Raw genomic sequence first — 23,510 nt, 5'->3', positions numbered from 1 at the left:
TTTATTTGCGCTAATTGACAGTTTAGTTAATCATAAAAATAAAAGTCTCAAAATAAAATTTTTTTGCGAATAAAAAAAAAACTCATTATTATTGCATAATATTGCGCGCCTTCTTACGTAAAAAGTATACATCTCGACAAACGTCAAATGAAATGGGAATAAAAATCGCCGAATAATTAATACAAAAATTAGCCAAAACTGTTCCTTATTTCCCTATCGAATAAGAGACAGAATACCGAAATATACCTCGACATCGAGAGCGAAAAGTATCGATGCGATATCGGAGGGGGGTATCGCTGGGTTATCCCTACCAAAGGAGCTTTACTGGGTGGCGGATTCACTCGCGCGAATGGCCGACCCCCGTCGTTGTTTCTGTCAAACGCGCTGTCAATCGTCGTCGGGATACGAGAAAAGCATTATGTAAATGCTCGAACGGAAGCCGTGACGTTACGCGCCGCGAACCTTCTGGCCCGAAACGTCATCGCGGTGATCTCCGGCGAAGACAGGCGCGAGAGACGCGGGGAGTCGCGTGCAAGCACGCAACACGCGGTTGTCACCGCGGACGATCCGGGGGACAGGGGGGACGACCACGCCGTGAGAAGGTGATCCCCGGGATATTGTTTCGCGGGTCGGGAACAGGCCGAGATCAGGAGGACGTCGAGGAGGATATCGCGGCGAGACGCAAACTGGACGATATCGTCATCGCCTGAAATACGCCCGGGAATCGCGGGACGAAACGGGCGGATGCCGTCGTCGCCGCGAACTCCTTTTCCATCGCACGTCCGATCGTCTCCGTGCCCTCGTTCTAATGGGTCGTGCTGATACGACACGAGGGTGACGGGTCGAGAGCGAGAAAGGAGAGGCGGAATTTCTGCCTTGATACGTAGTATCATCGTTTCTGCCCTGGACGAAACACTGGTGTAAGAGACAGAGAGAAACATACACGGAGATTACGCTGAAAAGAAAAGAAAAAAAAAAAAAAAAGAATACGCACAGAGCCACTTGTGTTCCTGAGGGAAAAGTCGTAGTCTTGTACGTGTTTACTGTCATTGTACCAGAGAGCAATGTTTGTAAATATGGGCCTTCCAAGTTTCATGTAGAATATAAATTGTTCTTCATATAGATAAACTTGATATAATTATGATGATAAGTGTATACGCAGAGAGAGGATTTATACTCGAAACTTAATTAAGTATTTCATTGAAAGATTACATGCGCAAGACATATCGGACAATTTTTGTTGATAAAATATAATATACAGTTAAATACACATCTTAAAAAAGAAAGGAGGCTGCATATCTTTAATCATTGTTAGTTGTAAAAATGAAACAATGAATATTGACATTGCAGACTTAGTTATGGAGGATAGCATGAGTGTAAAATCCATGGAATCAGTGGCGACAAGCGATGAATATGAATTTGTGAATGAGAAAGGTACCAGCAAGCAGCAACAGGCTCTCTTGGAACCACCCATGCTAAAAATCGCTAATAACGGCAATCTGGAGGATTTGCAAAATAATCTCCGCGAGGTCTGTATATATTTATCAGACTTATCACGGCTATAATCAAGATAGACTTTAATCTACATTTATGACAAGATAAATGCTAGATGAACATGACTAATTATGCTCTTTGTGTGACAATTGCAGATTTTAACAGAGGACTCGAAGATGGAAGGTAGTGAATTCAGAGTGACAGGTGCCGGGCAACAAAATCAGGAAAAAACAAAGAGAGTAGGCCATAGTAAATTTTATGAAGTTACTTCTTGCGTCGTTGCATCAGAGAAGCAGGATATTATGAAACCTGAAGATTATCTTGAGGAAGGTAAGCTATAAGAATATTTATTGCAAGAATGAATATAATAATGACAAACAGATTTCTAATTTAAATGTATGTTTATGATCCAGAATTAAATACATTATCACATGTTCAACAAGAATGTACTATTTTCAATGGTGTCACTTATCTTGGAGCAGCTGCAATAAATGCACCAAAATCAGAGTGTGAAATACAACGTAACATGAGTATATTAAATGCAGAACAATCTTTGAATTTAGGAATAAAAATTTCTGTCTCGGTGCCCAGTAGTTCGCAAGGTTCAGTTATGTGAGTATACTTAAATTTGTAATCGGTATGCGAAAAGTCAGGGGATTATATTAAGATTGTACAATAAATTAATCTATATTCAAATTTTTCAGTTTATATGATACCGCAACACAACAGGCTATTGCACGTTACGAAGTGCAACGTATTTTATTTTACGCACGTGGCGAGAATGCTGGTTCATGCGCAGCATGTTTTGCTTTTACGTGGTCACATGGCGATACTTTAGAATCTGCCATTTATCAATGCCATGTTTTTCGCTGTGACATACCAGAAGCGGTATGTTTTTACCTTATTATCATACGTAAACATCTTATTATCGTATAAAATTATAGCTTCTCATCTTAGTTTATCTTTTTTACATTTTATCCAAATTACACGCATACAGACATAAGAGACAAATATATATAAACTATGATACTCTTGTGATAATTATAATGTCAGTATGTACTTATATATGTATATATATATTATATATATATATATATATATATAAAAAGAAAATAAAATTATATATTATCTTATGTGTGTGTATATATATATATACATAAGATAATATATAATTTTATTTTCTTTAATTATTTTGTTTAGGTTGGACAAGTGTCAGCCTGCTTTTCAAAAGCGTTCCACAGAATACCACGTTCAATGACAAGTTCATTGACGGGTAGTGATTTCAACGGTTTCAATGCTGGTAGTGAAAAAGTTAATTCTAGAGTATTCATCTTCGAAGTCACTATGGAAATAAAAGAAGAAGATGGAAAGGGCGCTTTTAGTACGGTCCCTAAGGATAGAAATTGCTTTAAATTACGAAGTAATGTGGCGAAACAAGTTTGTTTGAGCATCCAGCAAGTGTCCAGTAAAGAAGGCGGCATTACGCTTGAAGTTGAGAGGTGTTTCGGAGTGCTTGTTAGCCCTGGACGAAATGTTAAGCACAGTGATATGCGACTGCTCGAGATGGTAAAGAGAGATTCACACCAGCAAGTTAATTTTATGTCTATAATCAGCTCAGATGTTCGCAATATTACAACAATTTTGCAGCAAGTTAATACTGGACCAATAATACAAGACAAACAGTGTTACAATATCTGTGGACGTTGGGATCCGCAGGATCCCGCTTTGGAAACTCTGAATATAGAAACTCCTAGAGAAGGCAAAATTTTTATGACTGTTGCCGTTGATCTCGTTATCAGAGATATACGAGAACCAGTAAGATTTGTAATAGAAACGTCGGTCAAAGTGTTTCCACAAAACGAGAGATTCTGGTATTTTAACAAGAGAAATCTTGTGCAACAATTTTATCTCAATTCCAAAGAGGTGAGCTACTTATTTTATTTTTTAGGAACAATTGCATTTTATAAATATTTATCTTGTTATATATGTTGAAAATTATTTTCTATAATTACATATATTAATCTTTTTTATAACAGGTAATTTCTGGGGATGGTGCGGAAGTACATTATGAAGTACAAAGTATAGAAACATCTGGTGAATTAGATAGAAACAGATTAAATTTGGCTTTGAATCTGGCATCTTTAATCAGATCACCCTCTTTGACGAGTATCGATACACTAACGCCTAAGGAAGAAATAGATTCAGGTAATTCCAGAAAGAATTTACTCGCTAATTTAGTAATGTAAGACATACATTAGTTAATATTACAATTTCAATATATAGACGGAGATGAGCCCATGTTAAGTGGTACAGGCGAAGTTTCCAAAGATTGCTCAGCAGATGAATTGGCAAGCTGGGCTGAAGTTTTAGATAGCTGGCAAGTTAACGAGCAACGTCCAAAACTTCTTATAAAACTCACAAAACAAGGAATTCCTGAAGCTCTACGTGGTGAAGTTTGGCAACGTTTGAGTAATTGTGACAATTCGCAAGAAATGATGGACAAATACAGGATGTTGATTACAAAAGTAAGTACTTGGAGTATACTTTTCAAATAATACAAAGTATTTATTACTCTTTCTTTGCAATATAATAAATTTTGATAACAATTACACAGGAGAGCAGCTGCGAAAGTGTGATTTTAAGAGACATTAATAGAACATTTCCGGCCCATGACTTCTTTAAAGAAACAGGTGGCTTAGGTCAAGATTCTTTATACAGAATAAGTAAAGCATATGCCGTTCACGATGAAGAAGTCGGATATTGTCAAGGTCTTAGTTTCTTAGTTGCTAGTCTGTTACTGCACGTAAGTAATTGTTGTAAAATTTTGTAAAAGAATTGTTAAAGGGTATTAAATAATATAGTTCTTTACAAATAATATACTCTCTGTAAAACATCTATAGACTAAAATAAATGCAGATTTTTCTCTTATAGATGCCCGAGGAACAAGCGTTCTGTGTTCTTGTTAAATTAATGTACGACTATGGTCTACGAGATTTATACAAGGATAGATTTGACAACCTTTACATGCGATTTTACCAATTAAATCGTTTTATAGAGGTAAGTTCATAAATTAGTTGATAAATTCATTACGTTTGTTTGATAATAAAATACAAGTCAGTTACACATAAATTTTTTTTACAATTGACTTCCAGGATCAATTACCGGAACTTTATAAGCATTTCTGTGATCGCGGCGTAGAAACGCACATGTTTGCCGCACAATGGTTTCTAACTCTATTTACTGCTAGATTCCCATTATATCTTGTCTTTCATATCTTGGACGTATTTCTTTTACAAGGACTTGACACATTATTCCAAGTTGCTCTCGCTTTGTTAATGGTAAGTTGATATGAAAAGATTTTACAAAGTTATTATATTTTATATATATATATAAAATATTTATTATTTATATTATATATATACATATATATATAAATTATTGTGAATTAATTAAATTGATATAATATTATTTTCTTATAATCCATTCTGTAAATTATATATATATATATATATATATATATATATATATATATATATATGGAAAGAGAGAAATAATAAAGTAATTTGACATTTTTTAGCTGTGTAAAAAGGAGTTATTACAATTAGATTTTGAAAGTATATTGAAATACTTCCGGGTGCATTTACCAAAACGGTGCCGAAATGAAGAAGTGGCACGCTACGTTATGAAGTTGGCTTGTTCAGTGACATTAAAGAAGTTGAAGAAGTATGAAGCAGAATTTATGACATTGAAAGGTAATTTCATATTCTACGTTTGAGCACATCTCCTGGTTTACCTTTAAACCCGATGTTCCATCAGTTCATTAGAGGACATTGTACACCATATTGTACATGCATGTATGGTTGAGTGCCTGTTGGTTGTGAATTTGTTTTTAAAATGGGTAAAAGCTTCAGGCATAAACTTTATACTCACACATGTGAATATATATTAAAATTAAAAAGTATAACTATCCTTGCATATATTAAGGGGATTATTGCTCATGAAATTATACATAAGACATAATGAGTTCTTAGACTGTGAGACATATAATAAAATATTTTTTTTATTTGTAATAGAACTTAGTTTTATATTTTTAGATTCAAAATCAAACACAGTCTAATCAAATATATATAATAATACATTATATAATATATTAAATATAAAAAAAATAATAAGATCACATGTGCGCGTATATGTATGTTTAACATGATTATATATTTTTTTTGAACCAAAGTATATAAATATGTCTCTAGTCTCAAAGGATATACATATTATATAAATTAGTAATATAGTTAGTAAACATTTTATTATATAATAAACTTTATATATACAGTTCTCTAGAAAATAGTTTAAAAATGCAAAGTAGATATTTCACAATTATATTTTGTAATCAGGTGATGGTTTTGCTCTCTACATATTTTTTTCAAAATGAAACGTTGCAACATGGTGAAAAATATCAATTATTCTTAAAATGAGAAGTTTATTGAACTTAGTGAAAAAAAGAATGTAAAATAGTTTTTCTTTTCTTGGCAGACTTAATCCATCTTTTCAAAATTTTAAAATCTAATACGACTTATACTATGTATCACAATGTATTGAAATTATTTTTATTTAATTATATATAAAATTTGAGCCTGACGACTGTAATTTATATCTCTATTTATAAACTCTAATTTTATACGTGCAAATAATCTTATTACAAATATAAATGTTTACTTCTATCCATTAATTATAAAGTAGTAGTCCGCGACTCAAAATGTAAATATGGTACTATTATATTATTCAATGCATTCATTAATATATTATATATGCAACTTAATTCGAACATATAACGAATATATTTCAATAAGCGATTAATGATAATTTTTTCAAAGTAACAGATTTATTGACAGATTGTAGGATCTGCTTATCTTCATTAATATCCCATTATAAAACTTATAAATTATTAAAAATAAATTATAAACCTATAGTAATGATAATGTATAAAAACATACTGATAATGATATTATGAAATCTACTTAAATGCATAGTGAAATGTTGAAATTACATGAAGACATTAAAACGATTTGTAATTATTTTTTAAATAATTTCATTAATTGAATAATGAATTGATGAATAACTGATCAAAATACAATGTTTGTGATGCAAAATACTCAATACTCAAATAGAGAATTGTCATGCTATATTTTCTTATGCTATTGTTTTATTTATATCTTTTTATATATCTCAGTGTGTGCTGTGAACATGTAATACATTAATATTGTGTATTAGACAAAGAGATTTTATGTTGTCAAGTTTCGTTTTAAAGTTTAATTTTTTTTTTGTAAAGTATTATTTATTTTTTTACGAGATTTCTGAAAAAACTGATATTATGTTTATTATTAAAGCCCATGCTTATCAGCTGTACTGCTTGTGTATAGGACCTTGTGTATTGCTTTTTATTTATAGATTATTTATTATTCCTTTTATTGAAAATAAATTGTCTCAGAATATTCTAATTTTAGTTTTGTGAATTACCTATTTTATCCGATGATATCCTGCTCCTAATGATTATTTAATAAACATCTGTGCACATACTATCTTTGTATGTTTTTTCTCGCTATATTTGGGTATGCATGAACGCAAATTATATTGTTTCAGCACTTGTATTTGTACTGTACTAATTATACCTCTTTCACATCTATAGAAGTAGTGTAGTGTAGTAATATTATATATCCACAACAGTGCTGTAGATTGTTATAATTAACATAAGAAAAAACAACAAAATAGAATAAAATGATTTATGGTGTCATAAGAATAACTTTTTTTTTATTTTTTTTTTTATTTATCAAGAAAATTACATAATGTAGAGAGATGATATAGAAAATATGTAGAAGCATTGTGTTACGAAACTATCTATGCATATTGATCCTATATACCAGATCGTTGAAGTGTAAGCTGATAAGCAGTAACATAACTGTTCGCTGATTAATCAGACGGGAATTTTCGTGCATGCTTGTATACTAAAGACAGCTCATTTATATAAATATATTGTATTGGCTCTAAAATTTCAACCTATAGGAATCATTGTATTTAAAAATTATAGCACGTACATTGTAAAATTTTTTATTACAAAGAATACAATTTATAATAATTACATTAATGATTTTTTTATATTTTTTCTTAATTAGTTATATGAGAAATAAAATTATATAAGATTTTTTTCAGACAAATTTAGTTTTATGATATATTCTATGAATGTATATCAAAGTATGATAAAAGTCGCAGTTTGATAAGTCTCGATTGTCAGTGTATTGTCAGTCGCTTGTCAAGGAGATATAAAATAGAGATATCCAATATCAGCTATGCCAGCAGTTTAAATTTGGCCATAACGCATTCTCTACAGCAGTATATAGTAAAATCAGCTGCTCGTGCTAACGAGAGATATCGTGTATCTGTCATGTTCTGGACTATCCGTTTTGAATAATCGTGAAAATATGAGCTGTGCAGTGCAAGAACAAATGAGGAGTAAAAGTAATTAGCGTGCTTATGTAATACTCGAGTGTCCAGTGCTCAGTAATCATTTCGCGTTGTATATTCACCTGCGCATATCAGATAAAGACAAAGATGCGTATTCGAAAAAAATATATTTATGATACATGTGAAGCATTTAAGAAACCTGAAGCAAATATAAATAATATCAAATTGTTGTAGCAAAAATAAAATCGTGTAGTTTAAAGCATAATAAATTAAAACGTTATAATTGTAAGATATAATTATATTTTTTGTGAGAAATTTTGGATAATTATAAAATGTCAAAAATTTTTACACAAAATCGGCGTATTCTTATAATATATTTCTTATAATTATAATCTATATTTAATTATATTTTTTTTAAACTCTCTCCTAAATGAGAATTGTGTTTGTTCTTCGTATAGAGGCACAGGAAAATGCTGACGAGTACAGTAACGAGGTGGAACAATTACGAGGTACAGTGGCCAGAAACGAAGAGGAGAAGCAAAGATTGGAGGCGGAACTGTTGCAGATTAAAGAGATGTTACAACGTGAGGTGGCTCGGGCAGACGCCGAAAGTCGCAGAAGCAACGTCATTATAACCGAATACAAGCAGGTATTTGCCAAACATTATTTGATTCCACATAGTAAGATTTCAAATGATTGCATAGAACTGCAGGAAACGCATATTTATACTGTTTCAGATCTGTCAGCGTTTGGAAGACGATTACAATGCCGCAAAGACAACGTTGAGCGAATTACGAGTGCGTTACGATTCATCCTATGATTCAATTTGCGTTATATTATTCGTGTACAGAAATAAAACAACTGATGTTTCAGGCGAAGGTTTCAAAATGTGAGAAATGCAGGACATGTATAATGGATTCGTCCAATATATTAGCGGATATCGCGCATCCCTTGGAGAATCGAATAGATCCTATGCTTCACAGAGTGCAGGAAAGGGTGCGCGAATTAGAATTGGAATTGGCGCAGACCAAGTTGGCTCATGTCGAGGCCGAGTGTCGAAATCAGGTGACAAGAATATATATTTTTTTGCGTTACATTAATTTTTCGAAATCGCAAGATACAGAAATCCTTAATACAAATCGCGTTTGCGATGCAGGATCTGACGCATCAATTGCACGCTACTGCCTCCGAGCTGCAAGCCGCGCGAAACAGCTGGCCGTGGCTCAGTAAAACCTTGTCCAGCATAAAGGAAGCAGCGAACAAGAGGGAAGTCCTGGCTCCGGCTGCTTTGAGAGATCTGAGACGCGATAGCGCACCCGGAGGCGATTTGCATCATCTGATACACTCTCGAAGCCGCGACGCGCGGGACAGTCTCAAGGAAGTTGTGTGATGCAGTAAGCATTTCCTTAAAGTAGAGAGAGTAATTTTTTTACAATAAAACTTTATAATATTAAAATAAGACGTAATATTTATAAAATATCAATCGTACGAATGAGAAGCTCATTTTATCTGTATTCAAATTTTTTAAAAATATTTTATAGAAACACAGTCATCGATATTTCTCATTGATGTTGTTTAATATTCTTCCTATCTCTCTTTCTCTTTCTTTCGCATGAACGATATTTCATATTTATATTCGCTAATTTTTTATTATAGACAAAATGCCAGTGGAAGAGGAAGAATACGTACACTATGGAGTCAAATGTGCCAGGCACAAATACGTGAACATGACGTATATTCGTAGTTACATGTAATGTACGACTTGATCTGTTAAGTCGATGATGTAATTCTCTGTCACCACTTTCCGCCATATTTCGCACGTCAAAGTGCTTTTCAGGCAGCCCTATTTATCGCTAATAATTATATATTGAAAATTGGTGTTACATTTTTTGTTCTTCAAAATTAGATTAATTTCTGTGATCTTTTTCTTTCAATACTCTACGAGTATAAACACGCTTATATTAATTTTATATTAATTTAATTTAATTTTTTTTTTTTTTTTTTAGCATATGTAAAGCAGTGCGCGAGCTTTTCTATGCTTGATAAAATTTTAAAAAAATGATATAACACTACACTTATTACGCGGGCTACTAACAATCGACAATTTACCGCCAAAAGAATCGCATTACGTACGCAAACATACGGTAAATTATTTATAATATTAAAAAATACACAAAATAAGTAATATATGCCGCGTTTTGTATGAAACTAGTCGTAAGTATGAAAGGGAGAAAATGTAGAAACTTCTACCGTGTATATACAGTGCTTTCAAGTAACACAACAAATGCGCGATATCAATATACAATATAAATCAAGATTTATATCGCGTAACACAGCAATCAAGAGTTATTCTTTTTTTTCTTAATTAATTTTATCCGGATTAATATAACATTCCAAAATAGTGTGAATGCGTTTTCTTCCATTATTGCTTTTTATTATTAAGTCAGCTATTCTCTGCAATGATTTCAATTTAACTGACGTAATTGATGATGATACGTACGTATAGTTATGATACTTTTACTGATTCACAATTAGTGTGTTAGAATTGATATTAAAAGTTTTCACTGTTTTAGTTTTTTATATGTATTTTCGTCACCGATAAACTCGCGCGAAGCGTATATATTTTATCTCTAGTTCCGTAATGAGACATTAATCATACAAATGTAGCAAAATAGATTATGCGTGTAAAAAAATATAACAAATAAATGCGAGATACTCAGAATTTTGTTTAGTTGCAATTTGCACTTTGTTTTGACAAAATTGATAGCAAAAGACAAACACACTATTAAAAGCCATAGAGCTTACTGGCATTAAGGCACTACTTAAAAGCGCAATTCTGTCAAATATATGTAATTTTGTGTAGTATTATAAGTGTTTTAACAATAAATTTGCTAATATATCCCTATAGCACATTCTTGACTATCAAACTTAACTTTGTAAGTCATGCCATTTACTCAAATATGATATATATTTATTTATGTATAATTGCATTTAAAAAATTAAAAAAGAAACTGTTACGCGCAACGAAATATTACTAAAATTGTCTATAATTCTACAAACATATTCATTTATGGCATTTATGCCATTGAGTTATACAATTCGATTTATTTGAAACACGATTCATGTTTATTTAATTTCTCGATTAAAAAAGGAATTTATTAAAATGCGATAAAATTAAGGAAAACTGTGTACACGATTGCAAGTAAAGTTTATGTCACGTTTGGCTTGTACTCTAGCGAATAACCAGTTATATCACTCAAAAAATGAAAGACTTTATTTCTGTAAATACTACAAAACAGTCGAAATGGTCTATTAACAGAATTATGTAAAGTTGTAGGCTAATCTTACGTATAAACCACACATACACACTGTATACCCTGTAATTTCATTCAACAATATTATTATTGAAATAAAGGAAGATATCGCACGTCTTCATGTAAAATATTTAATATTAAGAAGTTCATAACTTTTATGCCATACAATATGTACATGCTTTTCTGTATTAGGTCAAAATATATCGAGAACATTATATCTACTATCAGATTTTATATCAATTTTATTTACCCAAAGCACGAGCGCGAACATAACTCTATGCAGTCTCAGTCTTAGGAAGTTTTAAGAAAATTGTAGTTAAATAATCACAAAACAACTCAATATTCATAATATATCACACATCTGTGATAATATAATGTACCAGATATCACATATATATATATATACAAATTTACATATATATTGTATATATTATATATATATGTTATATTATAGGTTTATATATGTATATATACATATATATATATATATGTGTGTTACACTTATCGAAACTTAACATATTTATGAACTTTCATCAATATTACATTAAGATCTAAACTACTGCATTGAAAACTTTTGACATTCAATAAACAATTAATGAAAATGTAGAATCGTAAGAAAATATATATATATGTATGTATATGCATGTGATATGTAAATGTATATATATGTTAAAAGATCAAATCTCTTGAAATGTTTACTATTAACAAGAATGTTTGATCTTTTCTATGAAATAGAGAAGCTGAGATATATTTATATGATATAAAGCTACAATTTGAAAAACTTCTTGCAATCCGTTCCTTAAGTTTGAGAGAGATGAATAACATAAAACGCAATGTTTGATTTACAATATAAAAATAGAAATTATAAGTTATACTTAATCAAATATAAAGAAAGAGAAAAATATGTTTCTACTTAATAATCAGATTTGCCTTACTGTTACATAAAACGTTACACATAGGTTCAAAATATTATAATTTCATAACGCCATAAAAAATAAAAATAAATATAGAGGTAGTTAAATATCAACATGATTTAAGCATTTAAATTAAAAAAATGTTGTTTGCATATCAAATATTCTAATGTAAAATGCAAAATTTTTCATCAGATATCAAATATAAGCAAGAATGTTCTCCAATGTATAGAACTTTACCCTCCAAATCTATATCTTGTAGACTTTGTTGGGAACGTCAAAGAATGATATGTACGATTATATTTAAATATCTTAATTATATCACACGCATCACATTCTCCCTTTCACGTCCCAAGTAAGTAAAGTTTTTTGTTCTTTGTGCTTGTAATCATTTTCCAATTTATATATCGCTCTCATTCTCGGAAGAACTGCTATCGAAACCTTCGTCACGACCCACGTAGTTAGCATCATCTAGTAATAATATTATAATACTTTTTAATAAACATTAAAATTATTTAAATATTACAATTATAAATATAAAATTTAAAAATATATTTTTTGCCTATGCAAACAGTGCAAAAAGATAAGGAGACCACATAGTTACCTGCAACTTCATCTTCGAGGTCCCTCAAATTTTGCCGAGCTTGCATATCAAATTCAAGCGGATTGGCCATGTCCAATAATCTCAATAACCATATAGGAAAGCCGTTTTGCATTACATAAATATCGTTTTCATTCTCGAGATCGTTTTCCAGTACATCGATGAGCGGTTGCAAGTTTTCGATATCGTCGGCACCCACAGCTATCATGTTATTACCCTCATCATCTCTGTTATTGTTCGCCAAATCACCATTTTCCACCTCGATCAATTCCAAAATGCCGAGTCTCGGCGCTTCCGCGATGCTCGGCGATTCAGAATCCGGTATATGATCCTGAGCTATACTGGACAAATCATATTCTGGCGTTATATCTTGCACGGATGCCGAATTCGGGTAACCGGAATCCATAATTTCGGGGGACCAACTGTTCGGCGGAGTCTCAAACGGAGATGATTTAGCTTCGATATTTACTGATCCGACGATATTCGATGTATTTACATCTTTGCTTGTACCAACAATCTCGTCACCTTTTTTCAATACTGATACAAATTGAACATTAGTTGTATCTTTATTACTACTACTATTACTATTATTAGGTATAAGTCTATCATTTTCTAAAACACTAGGTTTTTTGGCACATTCAGTAGAAGAGCATTCGCTATTGTTCTGCGATTTGAAACTCGATAATTCTTTAGGCGGAGTTAAGCTCTTTTTCCTTACATTCGACTGTGCGAAATCATTAATCACGTCTTCTTGGTGCGCTTTCATTGTCGTATCATTATCATCTGTTTTGATTAATGTACAACACACGTCTTCCTCTTTGTCATTAATATTCTTGTCCGATGACGAGCTGTGGTGTGCATCTACATTTTGTACATCATCTGTAATATCAGACTCACGATTGATTATATCGCTTTTCTCTACACATTTTTCAGGATCACTTGTTGATTCTACAATCTTGCTAAATTCTTCGTTCTCTAAACACAAATGTTGCTGTGTATTATTGCTAACGAGATGTAAGTCTACATTACATTTTGAAGTATTGATAATATTATCGCTTAAAGGATCCACGCACAATTGAAATATTTCTGTAGTAGTAGTGCTATTAGATTTTTGACTAATATCTTTTGATGAACTACTATCAGTATCCGACACATTTTCCTTAGCTGCTTCTATTATACATGATAAATTCCTATTTACTGCAGATGATTCTTTTAATCTGGAATCGCTTCGTTCAATGTTATTAGTGGATGTTTTTGTAGAAACTTTGGGTGAACTTGTAAATTTTGGTTGATTATTAGGACTACTATCAAAAACGTTTAATGGTACTATATCTGCTGTATCATTATTTTCGTAAATTTGATTCTTAACTGAAGTCACTTGTTCAATATTACAACTATTGTTTATTTTAGAATAATTTGAAATTGATATTGCAGAATTTATTTCACTTATTTGTACACAATCTTCTTCTGGAAAACTTTGTTTGAATGGTAAGGAAAGTATGTTCTCTGTGGTAGATTCTTCTACATTCATAGCCGGCTCATTTGTTATTTCAGATTGACGAAAAGTATCGTTCAATGAAAAAGGATGAAATCTGTCGCACCATTCGTTTTGAAAACTTGCGCTATTATCCAAAGAATTATTTAACTCGGAATTCAAGAGAAGTGGTGGCGACGTTGATGAACGTGAAACAGACATGTACGGTTCGAAATTAGTAGGTTTTTGTACTTGTAATTCTGCAGCTACTAAATTTATATCTCTAGTCTGTGATAGAGTTGATTCTATTACTGTATTGTCGCCGGACGAATAATTTAATGCTAAACTACTGTTGGATTTTGCCAAAGATGTGTCGAAACCTGATGACGTATCAGCATTGAGCCTTTCTACTTTGCTATCCACTTCCGTCTCATTTGAAGAGAAAGAAGTCAGAGCACTTGAAATCTTCTTGAGAGCTTCTTGTTCAAGATATATTAAAGATTCTGTAATATCACTAATCTTTGAATGTCTAATAACATCATCGTCGTCAATTACATGCGGTTTTTCAGATGATTCATATTCTAATAAATTTTCTCCATCGAATAAATAAGTATTTTCTTGGATAATAGAGCAATTTTCAGGTATGATGATGCTAGGTTGTTCATTCCAATTTTCAGTATACGAATTTTCACGTAAATCTTGTTCATCTGCATTAGTCGATTGTGGTATTCTATTTTCTTCATCTATAGAAACAAGATTATCCACATCAAAGTCCTCATCCTCAGAATCAGAAATAGATTTAACTAATACTAATGGTCCGTCTTCTCGATCTTTGATAACCCAATTTGCGTCTTTTAGGACTTTTCTCAGTACTTCTATTGAAACAGTGAAATTTCTTTCATGTAAGTAAGATAATATATTATTTAAAATTACTCCTTTATCTTCTTGACCATCTTCTTGACCATAATAATATGAGAAGATATATCTTATCGCTTCATGCAGTAATATCTCATTGTCTGAGCGATTGTCAACGAATATAGGATAATCAAATTTATCCACTAGTTTAAATAATTCATCTACTCCTATTATTTTACTGCTTTCTTTTATCGATGAAAGTCGGTGAAATACTGCCATTTGTGTGCATGTACCTAATTCTTCAGTGCCCTCAGGTCCCTCACAAATTCCATGAAACGTTACGCTATACGATGGATATCTCACCACAATGTTTTGTGCCCTGTTAACAAAATAATAATAAACGTAAAAGAAATTTTCTACAGTTCCAAGCTTAACATAACTCGAAGAAGCTTTACTCACCAGTCTTGAAATTGTTCCCTTGTCCATTCAAATTTATGATCTGGATGTCTGATACCTGCGAAATTCGGAAATAGTACATTGAAGTCTGCATTTGGAGTAGTTATTATTGCCACTTTTGGCATGATGTATCCAAAAATATTAAAGGGCAGATCCATTAATGTATCTTCATGCAAATGCTCAATTCTAGAATTAAGAAATATTTATATATAAAAACTATATATGTGTGTACATATATTATTTTAGCATCTCATATAAAAGAACAATTAAAATAAAATAAGACTATAAACTCTACGTTAATATTCATGCAATATAACATACAATTCGATGCAAATTACAGCATCCGTTTGCTCCAACTTTCGGTCATTATGTGTTACACTTCCTTCATATATTTCAATTGTAAGTGGTGTTTTTCGAGGACTTAGGTATTCTACGAGAAGTGGTTCCGCCTTTGCTTTGTAAGACTGTAAAACTTTTCTATCAGTGTCAACGCAAAGTATCTCTTCCACGCCTTGTATATTTTTCAAGTGTACCAAAAATCTCATTTCTGCACATCCAAAGTCCACAACCTGTCGACAAATATTTCAAAAATACAGTTACCCTATCTAAAGAAAAAACAGTGAAATTGGTACGCGCTAACAACAGTTTTTCATATTTTGTTTATCAAATGATATCTTGAAACAAGGTTAAGGTATTCAGCGACATAAAAAAAGATAAAATTATATACAAACACACGAAGCACATTATTAATACCTTTCGTATTTTTCCCTCGTATATGGGATCCTCAAGTGCGTTGCTCACCGCCTCGTATCTTTGTAAATACGCTGGCGGATTGAATCTCAACGACTCTATCGGCTTGAAATTCGAGGTCAAAGGTTCGTCGACAATGTCGCTCGACTGATCACTGAGCACTTCGTAGATTTCCATGTCCTTCATACCATCGTACAATCTCTGGTGCGAGGCTCTCAGTCTCTTGTTACGATAATTCCTGTAAATGTACTGACCGAACAGGTAAACCACGTGAAACAGCACGATCATCTTCGTATAGTGGTACTCTTTTTTTCTGTCGATACTTTTCTCCTACTGCAAGAACTCACATCGTTCTCCTTATGAACGTACAACGTATAACCGACGTCGACTGACAAACGTTCGCGTTCGCAGCGTGGTCGAATGCAGAAGGATCTCGCGAGACACAAATCCCACCGGCGGGACCTCGTGCGCATGTTTTGAGTGACGTCACGTGACAGCTCACGTGACCAATCCCCGCAGACTCGTGCCGAGATGTGCGACGCAGAATCAATTCCTGAACCTGCATCAATTTTCTATTCTTTTTGTTATTTCCGCTAAATGAGATGTGTAAGGAATAATATATTGAATATTACTTTTATATAGATTCTCTCTCCAAAAATAGGAAATTAAAATTTAAAAGTTTACTTTGTTTTTTTTTTATGAACGCCAAAAGTTCGCGCTGTGACTTCGACACTTGGAGAGTCGCGAGATGTATCGATTGTTTCGATACTTCGAGAATCGCAATATCGTAACGACACACCTTCGAATCGCGGCCATTCGTGAAATCGCGTCGTGTGAGGTGTGAGGAGCAAACGCAGAGCTCTCTCGAATTCGAATTTTATTTGCATATTCGTATCTTTCGCGCTTCTGTTAATCTTCCGAGAAGTTATCGTGAGTGTATCTTACGTCAAGTATCTAGATATTCGTCGTAACGCACATGTATTGTCTACAAACACCGATATCGGCGATGTCGGTTCGGATCTGCTTCTCAGTCAAGATGTGAATCAATTGTGAGAAATCATCTTCGCATATTTTGCCGTTATTCTTTCGCCAAAGTACGACAGTGCGATTATTGCGTGATTATCGTCAAGTATGTACACGTTTTATTTGAATTTTAATTAGCTTTCCATCGATATTATATATATCTTTGCATTTTTGCAACGTTCGAATAATTTTTGAATCATTTTTGCCATTTCAATTATTCGTTTAATAAGCAATACATTTTTAACATTTCTATATCTATTTTTACATTCGTGTAATTGTTTATTCTGTAATCTTTCATACAATCTTCATATTTCTATTTTTTCAAATCATAATTTTGTTTGTTTCTGGCGTTTTTTAAAATAAATATTTTATTATTAATAAAAATTATATATATATATATATAAGCTCATACATTTTATTAGAGTAATATATTGAATTTCATAAAGTTAAAAATTTCAGCTATGATAAATGCCTATTATATTGTGACTGATCATTTTAGAATTTCCTAATTATCCTTGATTTATATTTGCGTCAATGCAATAGTTACTAAAACTTTACTGCAAATTTTTAATATCTTATATCAGATATAAGATATTAAATAAGATATTGAAAATCTGCAGTAAAGTTTCAGTAAACGATTGCACTGCCTCAAATATAAATCAAGGATAATTAAGAAATTCTAAAATGATCAGTCACAATATAATAGACATTTATCATAGCTGAAATTTTTAACTTTATAAAATACAAATTTAATATATTACTATAATATAATATATAAGCTATATATATATAATTTTTATTAATAAAAATATTTATTTTAAAAGACGCAATGTCAGAAACAAACAAAAAAGATATGATTTAAAAAAACAATATATATCAGAGGAAACGATTGGAGAGAGATAGGATTGATAATAAATTATATATTACTCTCAATATATTCCATCGACATAATTTATATTTTGGGAGATTTAATAATTAAAACAATTGCGTGACAGAATATTAATAGCAGTCTACTCATTTTCTATTAAAGCGACAGTATACACGTTACATGATTGATTTTATATAAATTAAAATAATTATCGATTTCTTTTTTTTTTTTTCTATACATGGGCACCATTGCACGTGTATACTCATATGATGATATAAGCCGATGTGACATTTAATTTCACATGGTTTGCCTGTACACCTTGAAGGTTTTACCTCTTCCGCATCATTAAACAGATGCAATGATATTACATTACACACTTTGACATATATTTTATTCATACATTTATACATATATATTTATATATATTTTCATATTCTTTCTTTCATCTATAATATGCGTGCAACTATATTATGCACGAGATCTCTCAATGACTGTTAATCAGTCCAACAGGAACATAAGACTCAATATAATATTATTACAATTTATTTCAATAATATAGGTCTATCTATATAATTATATTGTAGACTCTACATTCTTAGATAAACACACATACACAATATACACAACATACACACACGTTACATATATTCATGTTTCCAATTATTTATAAAGGTATTACCGCCAAGGCATTCTCTCCCTCCTTTTCTTTTATTTTGCAAAAATATGGATTGTCGATAGCTTTCTTATACCTGTCTGCTCGAAAGAATAATAATAATAGCCAAATAGATGCATCCCAAGTGGAGAATTTATTTGCACAAGCAATTTGCACAAAGTTAATATTTTCGAGCGTACTTTCTTATTTTATGAAAAAAAAAAAAAAACAATAAAATATGCGTGCGTGTAATATTAATATAAACAGTGCAATTTACAAAGGCTTATATTTTTTATAAAATGTTACCACACGATTTGTGTACTCACGTGCGTGGCATACACATACACACACATCAGAGTTTTACATTTAATGTAAAATTACATGTAGGTTTTATGAATTTTATACAATAGAATATACTAAATTTTATAAAATTTTGCCTTGATGGGAGTATAGGAGTCTTTTTAAATTATGTATATATATTTTTTTTATTTAATTTTTTTATGGTTTATCGAAATTTTTTAAAATAAAACGGCAGAATTATGTTCAAATTTTCAATAGTCGAGCAATTGCATTTTAATTGCAGATATAGGCTTTTTAGATGCAAAGCACATTAGATATAGAGTTTTATATTTTGTAGACAGAAATTTTATTAAAAATATCGAGTATTTTGTTTCGCATAATCTGATTATTATGTTTACTTAAGGTGTCCAGTAAATATCAAGATAGAGAAATTTACATATGCTCTCATATTTGCGTGTAGAACGATAGGCACAGAAAATAACATTTGTTTAAATAGATTAACAAGAGCATTAAATCTGTATAGTATACGTGTTTGTTTCTAGCTGTACATATTTTGTATAACATTTTAAAAAAGCCCCTAATTCATTCAATATATGTCTTTGCTGTATTTATCGTTAAGCAATCAATGATCTTCTTTTGTTTGACAAATCAAAAGTATATCGATTAATTTGATTGTTGCGTCTTGACCCTGTTTGATAGAGAAATCGGAATATAATATATTTCTAAATAAATTTAAATAAAAATGAAAAAATTATAGTTTTTTAAATTTTCGATAACAAAACGTGACGTAATACATCTGTCGATCGAAGGTGTAATAATAATTAACAAATACCATTTAATGATAAAAACTGTATCTTTGTTTTGATGTCATCAGACATATTTGGAAAAACATGTCATGTGTTTAATAGTCTCATCGATCAAATATATACATTTAATTGTATGTAGATTCGTAGTTCAAATCTCTCTTTTGAAATTTAGGCCGCATAAAGTATTTTTTATTTGACTTTAGAATGAAGAAACAAATACAAGTTTTACGTACAAACAAAATAATTGAAAATGTTTCCTTGAAAATTCATCCACAGACGAATATCACGTTTTAAGTTATGTTAACCCATAAGTACCATGGTGGAGTCGTATGCGACCCTAAATTTCTTAATCTTACATGATTATTTGCTTGTTACGTTTTACGTTTGAATGCATCTGATATTATTTTATTTGTCCACTTTTCGATTAAAAAATAATGTAAAAATTTTGTTAATAAATAGTCGATCATAAAAAAAACTTGCTGTGTGTATGTGTCAAATAATTCACACAAATATTTACACGATATCATAATATTACAAATTTTCACCATGGCACTTAAGTGTTAATTACTTTTTTGCCAGATAATAAATTCTTCCTAACTACGCCTTTGTATACAATAAAATCATATCACAAGTCTCGCCGAATCCGTTCATCTTTGACCTAAGTGCATAATTAATGTGAAGAGATATTACAATAAATATCACATGGAGCACAATGATATTTCATCAATTAAATATACTGTAGCGACTTTACGAAGTCCATTTTTTCTTAATAATCGCGTATTTTGCGGATAAAAATAGAATTTCAGCCGTTACATTATTTGACAGCAGTCACATTATGCTCGTTTATAAAATAATAATTTATATACTTTCATATGCAGAGTAGAGTAAGCTCAGGCATATGACTGATCCAGCGATATAGCCATATAGTTTTTAGTCCCTTTCTCGACCCAATTTCTAAGACGTCCTCTGAGTTCTTCGAGACTTTTCGATTTTGCCTTGTTTATCCTCTTGTACTTCACGTCTTTTGGTTTTGTCACAGATCTGTGGTTACTCATTACCCTATTGTATGTCACCTGAAAGCACAAGTATAGATTGTTTTTCGGGAAAATCAATTTATACGTGCACGGCAGTAGCATAATTTTCAATAAACTAAGCAACATAAAAATCAATATAATGTGTGTGTAAAATATATCTTAAAACAAAATATAAATTTTAGATTAAAGTTCGCGTTGCACTTCAAAGATTACGGATATTCCAATTTAAAAAACGTCACAACTATTTCTTGACAAATTGAACTCTCCCTTATGCTGCATATAAGATTTCAAATCGCTCGCTTTTACCTGGGCCTGCTGACTTTCGTCTCTGGGTCTTTCGCTAGGTGGGGAATCCGTTTCTTGTGCCAGTCTCTCGAAACTGCCATAAAGATCCTGAAGTCTGCCTTTTCCGTTGCCCAAGTTTTTCCCTCTCCTATCTTCGTATTCCGAGTTTTCCGTCGACTCGGACGGATCCTGATTATTCTCGCTGTCGCCATCCTCTTCCACGGAATATACGGTTTCTAGGATTTCCGGTCTTCTGAGGAAACCGTTGCATCGTCGCATCGACGAATATTTGTTCGACGGCTCCACCGCATCAGATACAGAACGGATCACAGTCACGTCAGTGATATTAGAACGAAATCTATAGAATACAAAAAATCAGAATTATCAGATCTAAAGCTCACTTTAAACAATTTATAATTCGCCAAAAAATTTAATAGAATTTTATTTTTCATTTTGTGTCTCACATGTATTTTTATATATAGATATAGATGCATTTTTAAATATACATATATAAATACACATTTTTTTATTTAACAAATTTTTTTTATATTGCACAATATGGTATAAAAATATAAATAGAATTCTGTCGAAATCTTATCGCACGAATTCTTTGCATGAAGTTAGTTTTCCCCACAATAATATTATAAATCGTAACATTGTTTTCAATATTACATAAATTTCTATAAAAAAAATATGAATAAATATGGATGGATATATCGCAAATTTTTAAATTTATAATATAATTATTGTAATATAATATTTAATATATTTATATTAAATCTTTAATATAAAATTTAATATATTTACATTAATTATTTAATATAATTATTAAAAATTTTCATGTTTTCTTTAAATTCAAAAAATTATATCTTTCAATGCCTGATATTTTTTGGCTCATATTTACAATTTCATCTTCCGAGTTATTCTTTAATTATTACACTTTTCTTTTTAATCATTCTTTATTAAACTCTCGTCGAATTTACTTCGTATATTCGAGTACGCGCGGTCATACGCAGAAATTATTATTTATTTAAAAAAAAAACGTATTTAAAAAAAATACCTCGGTGGAGCAGGATCGTCGGCGGTTTCCTCGAGCACTACTGCACTGTCGCTATCACCCAGACTATCCAATCTGTCCAAGGCGTCGCAGGGTGGCGAATCTCTAGTACCAGTGCTCCTCTCCGCCAATCTGCTCTGCAATTGTCGAATCACCCTCTGTTGTCGTAGAATAATTGATTCTCGTTGACTTAGACTGGCTTCGATCTCCTTCTGCTTTCTGCAGAGTCTAGACTCGAACAGCAGAAGCTGCGATGACAACGTCCGCAGTTGTTCGGCCTTTTCTCGCGTTAGTCGGGCCACCAGGTCCTCCTGTTAAATTATTACGGTAATTCGTGAAAAACGTCGATCGTGCATTTTCCATTTCTGCGTATTAATTCGCACGAATAAACGCATTTTATCAGGTACTATATTCACATTGATATAATTAATAAGGATAATTAATAATAACGAAGCAATCGCGTGAGGCGAACGATCTTTCGCGCCATCGCATATAAAGTAAGTAATTAATTAGCGAGCGCAATCGCCGCTCGTTATTATTATTATTATTATTAGTATTTATTTATTGCGCCGTTAATTAATTCTTCGTACGTACGATTCGTAATTTCACGCAATATCATCCCGAGATTTCTCTTCCGATCGAGGATACCGTTCGAATAACGATATCGTTCACCAGAACCGCGTACGGTATATATATATCGTGGAGATCGCATTTTTACACCTAACACATCCGTTCTCGCATCTGCACGAACGCGGCGTGTCTCGAGTTTCTGTTTGCTTTACGGGGTATATGCCCTCGCTACTGCCAGTATATACGCAAGTACTGTGCATTCCGTCTGTCGGTGATGCTGTGTGTTTGCCCAACGGTATATATGAGTATGTCCGGGTATATCCGGCCACCGTTTTGCATAAACGTCGCGTCTCTTCCTTCCGTCTCCTTCCTCGAGAAAAAGAGGAGGCGCGAGAATCCATTATTCTGCTACTGTGCTAAATGGCATCTCGTAAGACAACCAGATGCTATTGCGCTAGAGCGCAAAATGAAAATAATTGAGGGTGTGTGAAGTTGGAACCCCTATGTTATGCTATCATAGTTCTGTTAAGAGTTCTGAGTTATTTAGAACCATAGGAAGAGTTCTTGATCATTTTTAGAAATAGTTCCGGTCATTACGATAACG

The 23,510-nt window shown here is 31.9% G+C and overlaps 3 protein-coding genes across 8 annotated transcripts in view; 1 reads left to right on the top strand and 2 right to left on the bottom strand.

Annotated features, from left to right (window-relative positions):
• Window positions 1-295: 295 nt before the first annotated feature.
• On the top strand, window positions 296-9,344 carry Gapcena (GTPase activating protein and centrosome-associated). Of its 2 annotated transcripts, XM_083037520.1 has the most exons (17): window positions 297-1,032; window positions 1,351-1,529; window positions 1,650-1,824; window positions 1,908-2,106; window positions 2,199-2,382; window positions 2,695-3,060; window positions 3,142-3,417; window positions 3,531-3,699; window positions 3,778-4,019; window positions 4,109-4,297; window positions 4,426-4,551; window positions 4,647-4,832; window positions 5,072-5,246; window positions 8,409-8,599; window positions 8,688-8,747; window positions 8,824-9,015; window positions 9,107-9,344. In XM_083037520.1, exons 2-17 carry the CDS (start codon window positions 1,359-1,361, stop codon window positions 9,338-9,340), a joined length of 3,135 nt encoding a protein of 1,044 aa, XP_082893646.1. In that variant the 5' UTR covers window positions 297-1,032; window positions 1,351-1,358; the 3' UTR covers window positions 9,341-9,344. The 2 variants fall into 2 exon arrangements, with proteins under 2 accessions (XP_082893645.1, XP_082893646.1); XM_083037519.1 differs by having other exon boundaries at window positions 296-1,032; window positions 2,695-3,417.
• Window positions 9,345-11,323: 1,979 nt separating this feature from the next.
• Window positions 11,324-16,753, bottom strand: Hen1 (Hen1 methyltransferase). Its single transcript, XM_083037518.1, has 5 exons — window positions 16,315-16,753; window positions 15,883-16,130; window positions 15,565-15,747; window positions 12,780-15,484; window positions 11,324-12,646 (listed from the first exon to the last, which is right to left on the bottom strand). Exons 1-5 carry the CDS (start codon window positions 16,597-16,599, stop codon window positions 12,576-12,578), a joined length of 3,492 nt encoding a protein of 1,163 aa, XP_082893644.1. The 5' UTR covers window positions 16,600-16,753; the 3' UTR covers window positions 11,324-12,575.
• Window positions 16,754-18,279: 1,526 nt separating this feature from the next.
• The window catches only part of LOC145935772 (uncharacterized), a 142,313-nt gene continuing 137,082 nt past the window's right edge, over window positions 18,280-23,510 (bottom strand). For all 5 annotated transcript variants that reach the window (XM_083037355.1, XM_083037354.1, XM_083037356.1 and 2 more), the window contains exons 4-6: window positions 22,340-22,647; window positions 21,301-21,637; window positions 18,280-21,033 (exon numbers count right to left, since the gene is read on the bottom strand). In XM_083037355.1, coding sequence (XP_082893481.1) covers window positions 20,851-21,033; window positions 21,301-21,637; window positions 22,340-22,647 — 828 coding nt within the window. In that variant the 3' untranslated portion in view covers window positions 18,280-20,850. The remainder of the gene's footprint in view (window positions 21,034-21,300; window positions 21,638-22,339; window positions 22,648-23,510) is intronic.

The sequence above is a fragment of the Prenolepis imparis genome, unplaced genomic scaffold, assembly GCF_030444845.1.
Source record: "Prenolepis imparis isolate NDT839.2.m4 unplaced genomic scaffold, iyPreImpa1.0 SCAF_5, whole genome shotgun sequence".
Lineage (NCBI taxonomy): Eukaryota > Metazoa > Arthropoda > Insecta > Hymenoptera > Formicidae > Prenolepis > Prenolepis imparis.
The sequence above is the reverse complement of the archived record's forward strand: the minus strand, read 5'-3'. Positions and strand labels throughout refer to the sequence as shown.

Excerpts from the sequence above, each read along its gene's own strand:
- Gapcena (XM_083037519.1), top strand. The coding sequence starts at position 1,359 with ATGGAGGATAGCATGAGTGTAAAATCCATGGAATCAGTGGCGACAAGC. Across the intron at positions 3,700-3,777 it reads TAAGGAAGAAATAGATTCAG|ACGGAGATGAGCCCATGTTA; the intron begins GTAATTCCAGAA and ends TTCAATATATAG. Across the intron at positions 4,020-4,108 it reads ACAGGATGTTGATTACAAAA|GAGAGCAGCTGCGAAAGTGT; the intron begins GTAAGTACTTGG and ends ACAATTACACAG.
- Hen1 (XM_083037518.1), bottom strand. The coding sequence starts at position 16,599 with ATGATCGTGCTGTTTCACGTGGTTTACCTGTTCGGTCAGTACATTTAC. Across the intron at positions 15,748-15,882 it reads GCTGTAATTTGCATCGAATT|AATTGAGCATTTGCATGAAG; the intron begins GTATGTTATATT and ends TCTTAATTCTAG. Across the intron at positions 15,485-15,564 it reads AGGGAACAATTTCAAGACTG|GGCACAAAACATTGTGGTGA; the intron begins GTGAGTAAAGCT and ends TTTTGTTAACAG.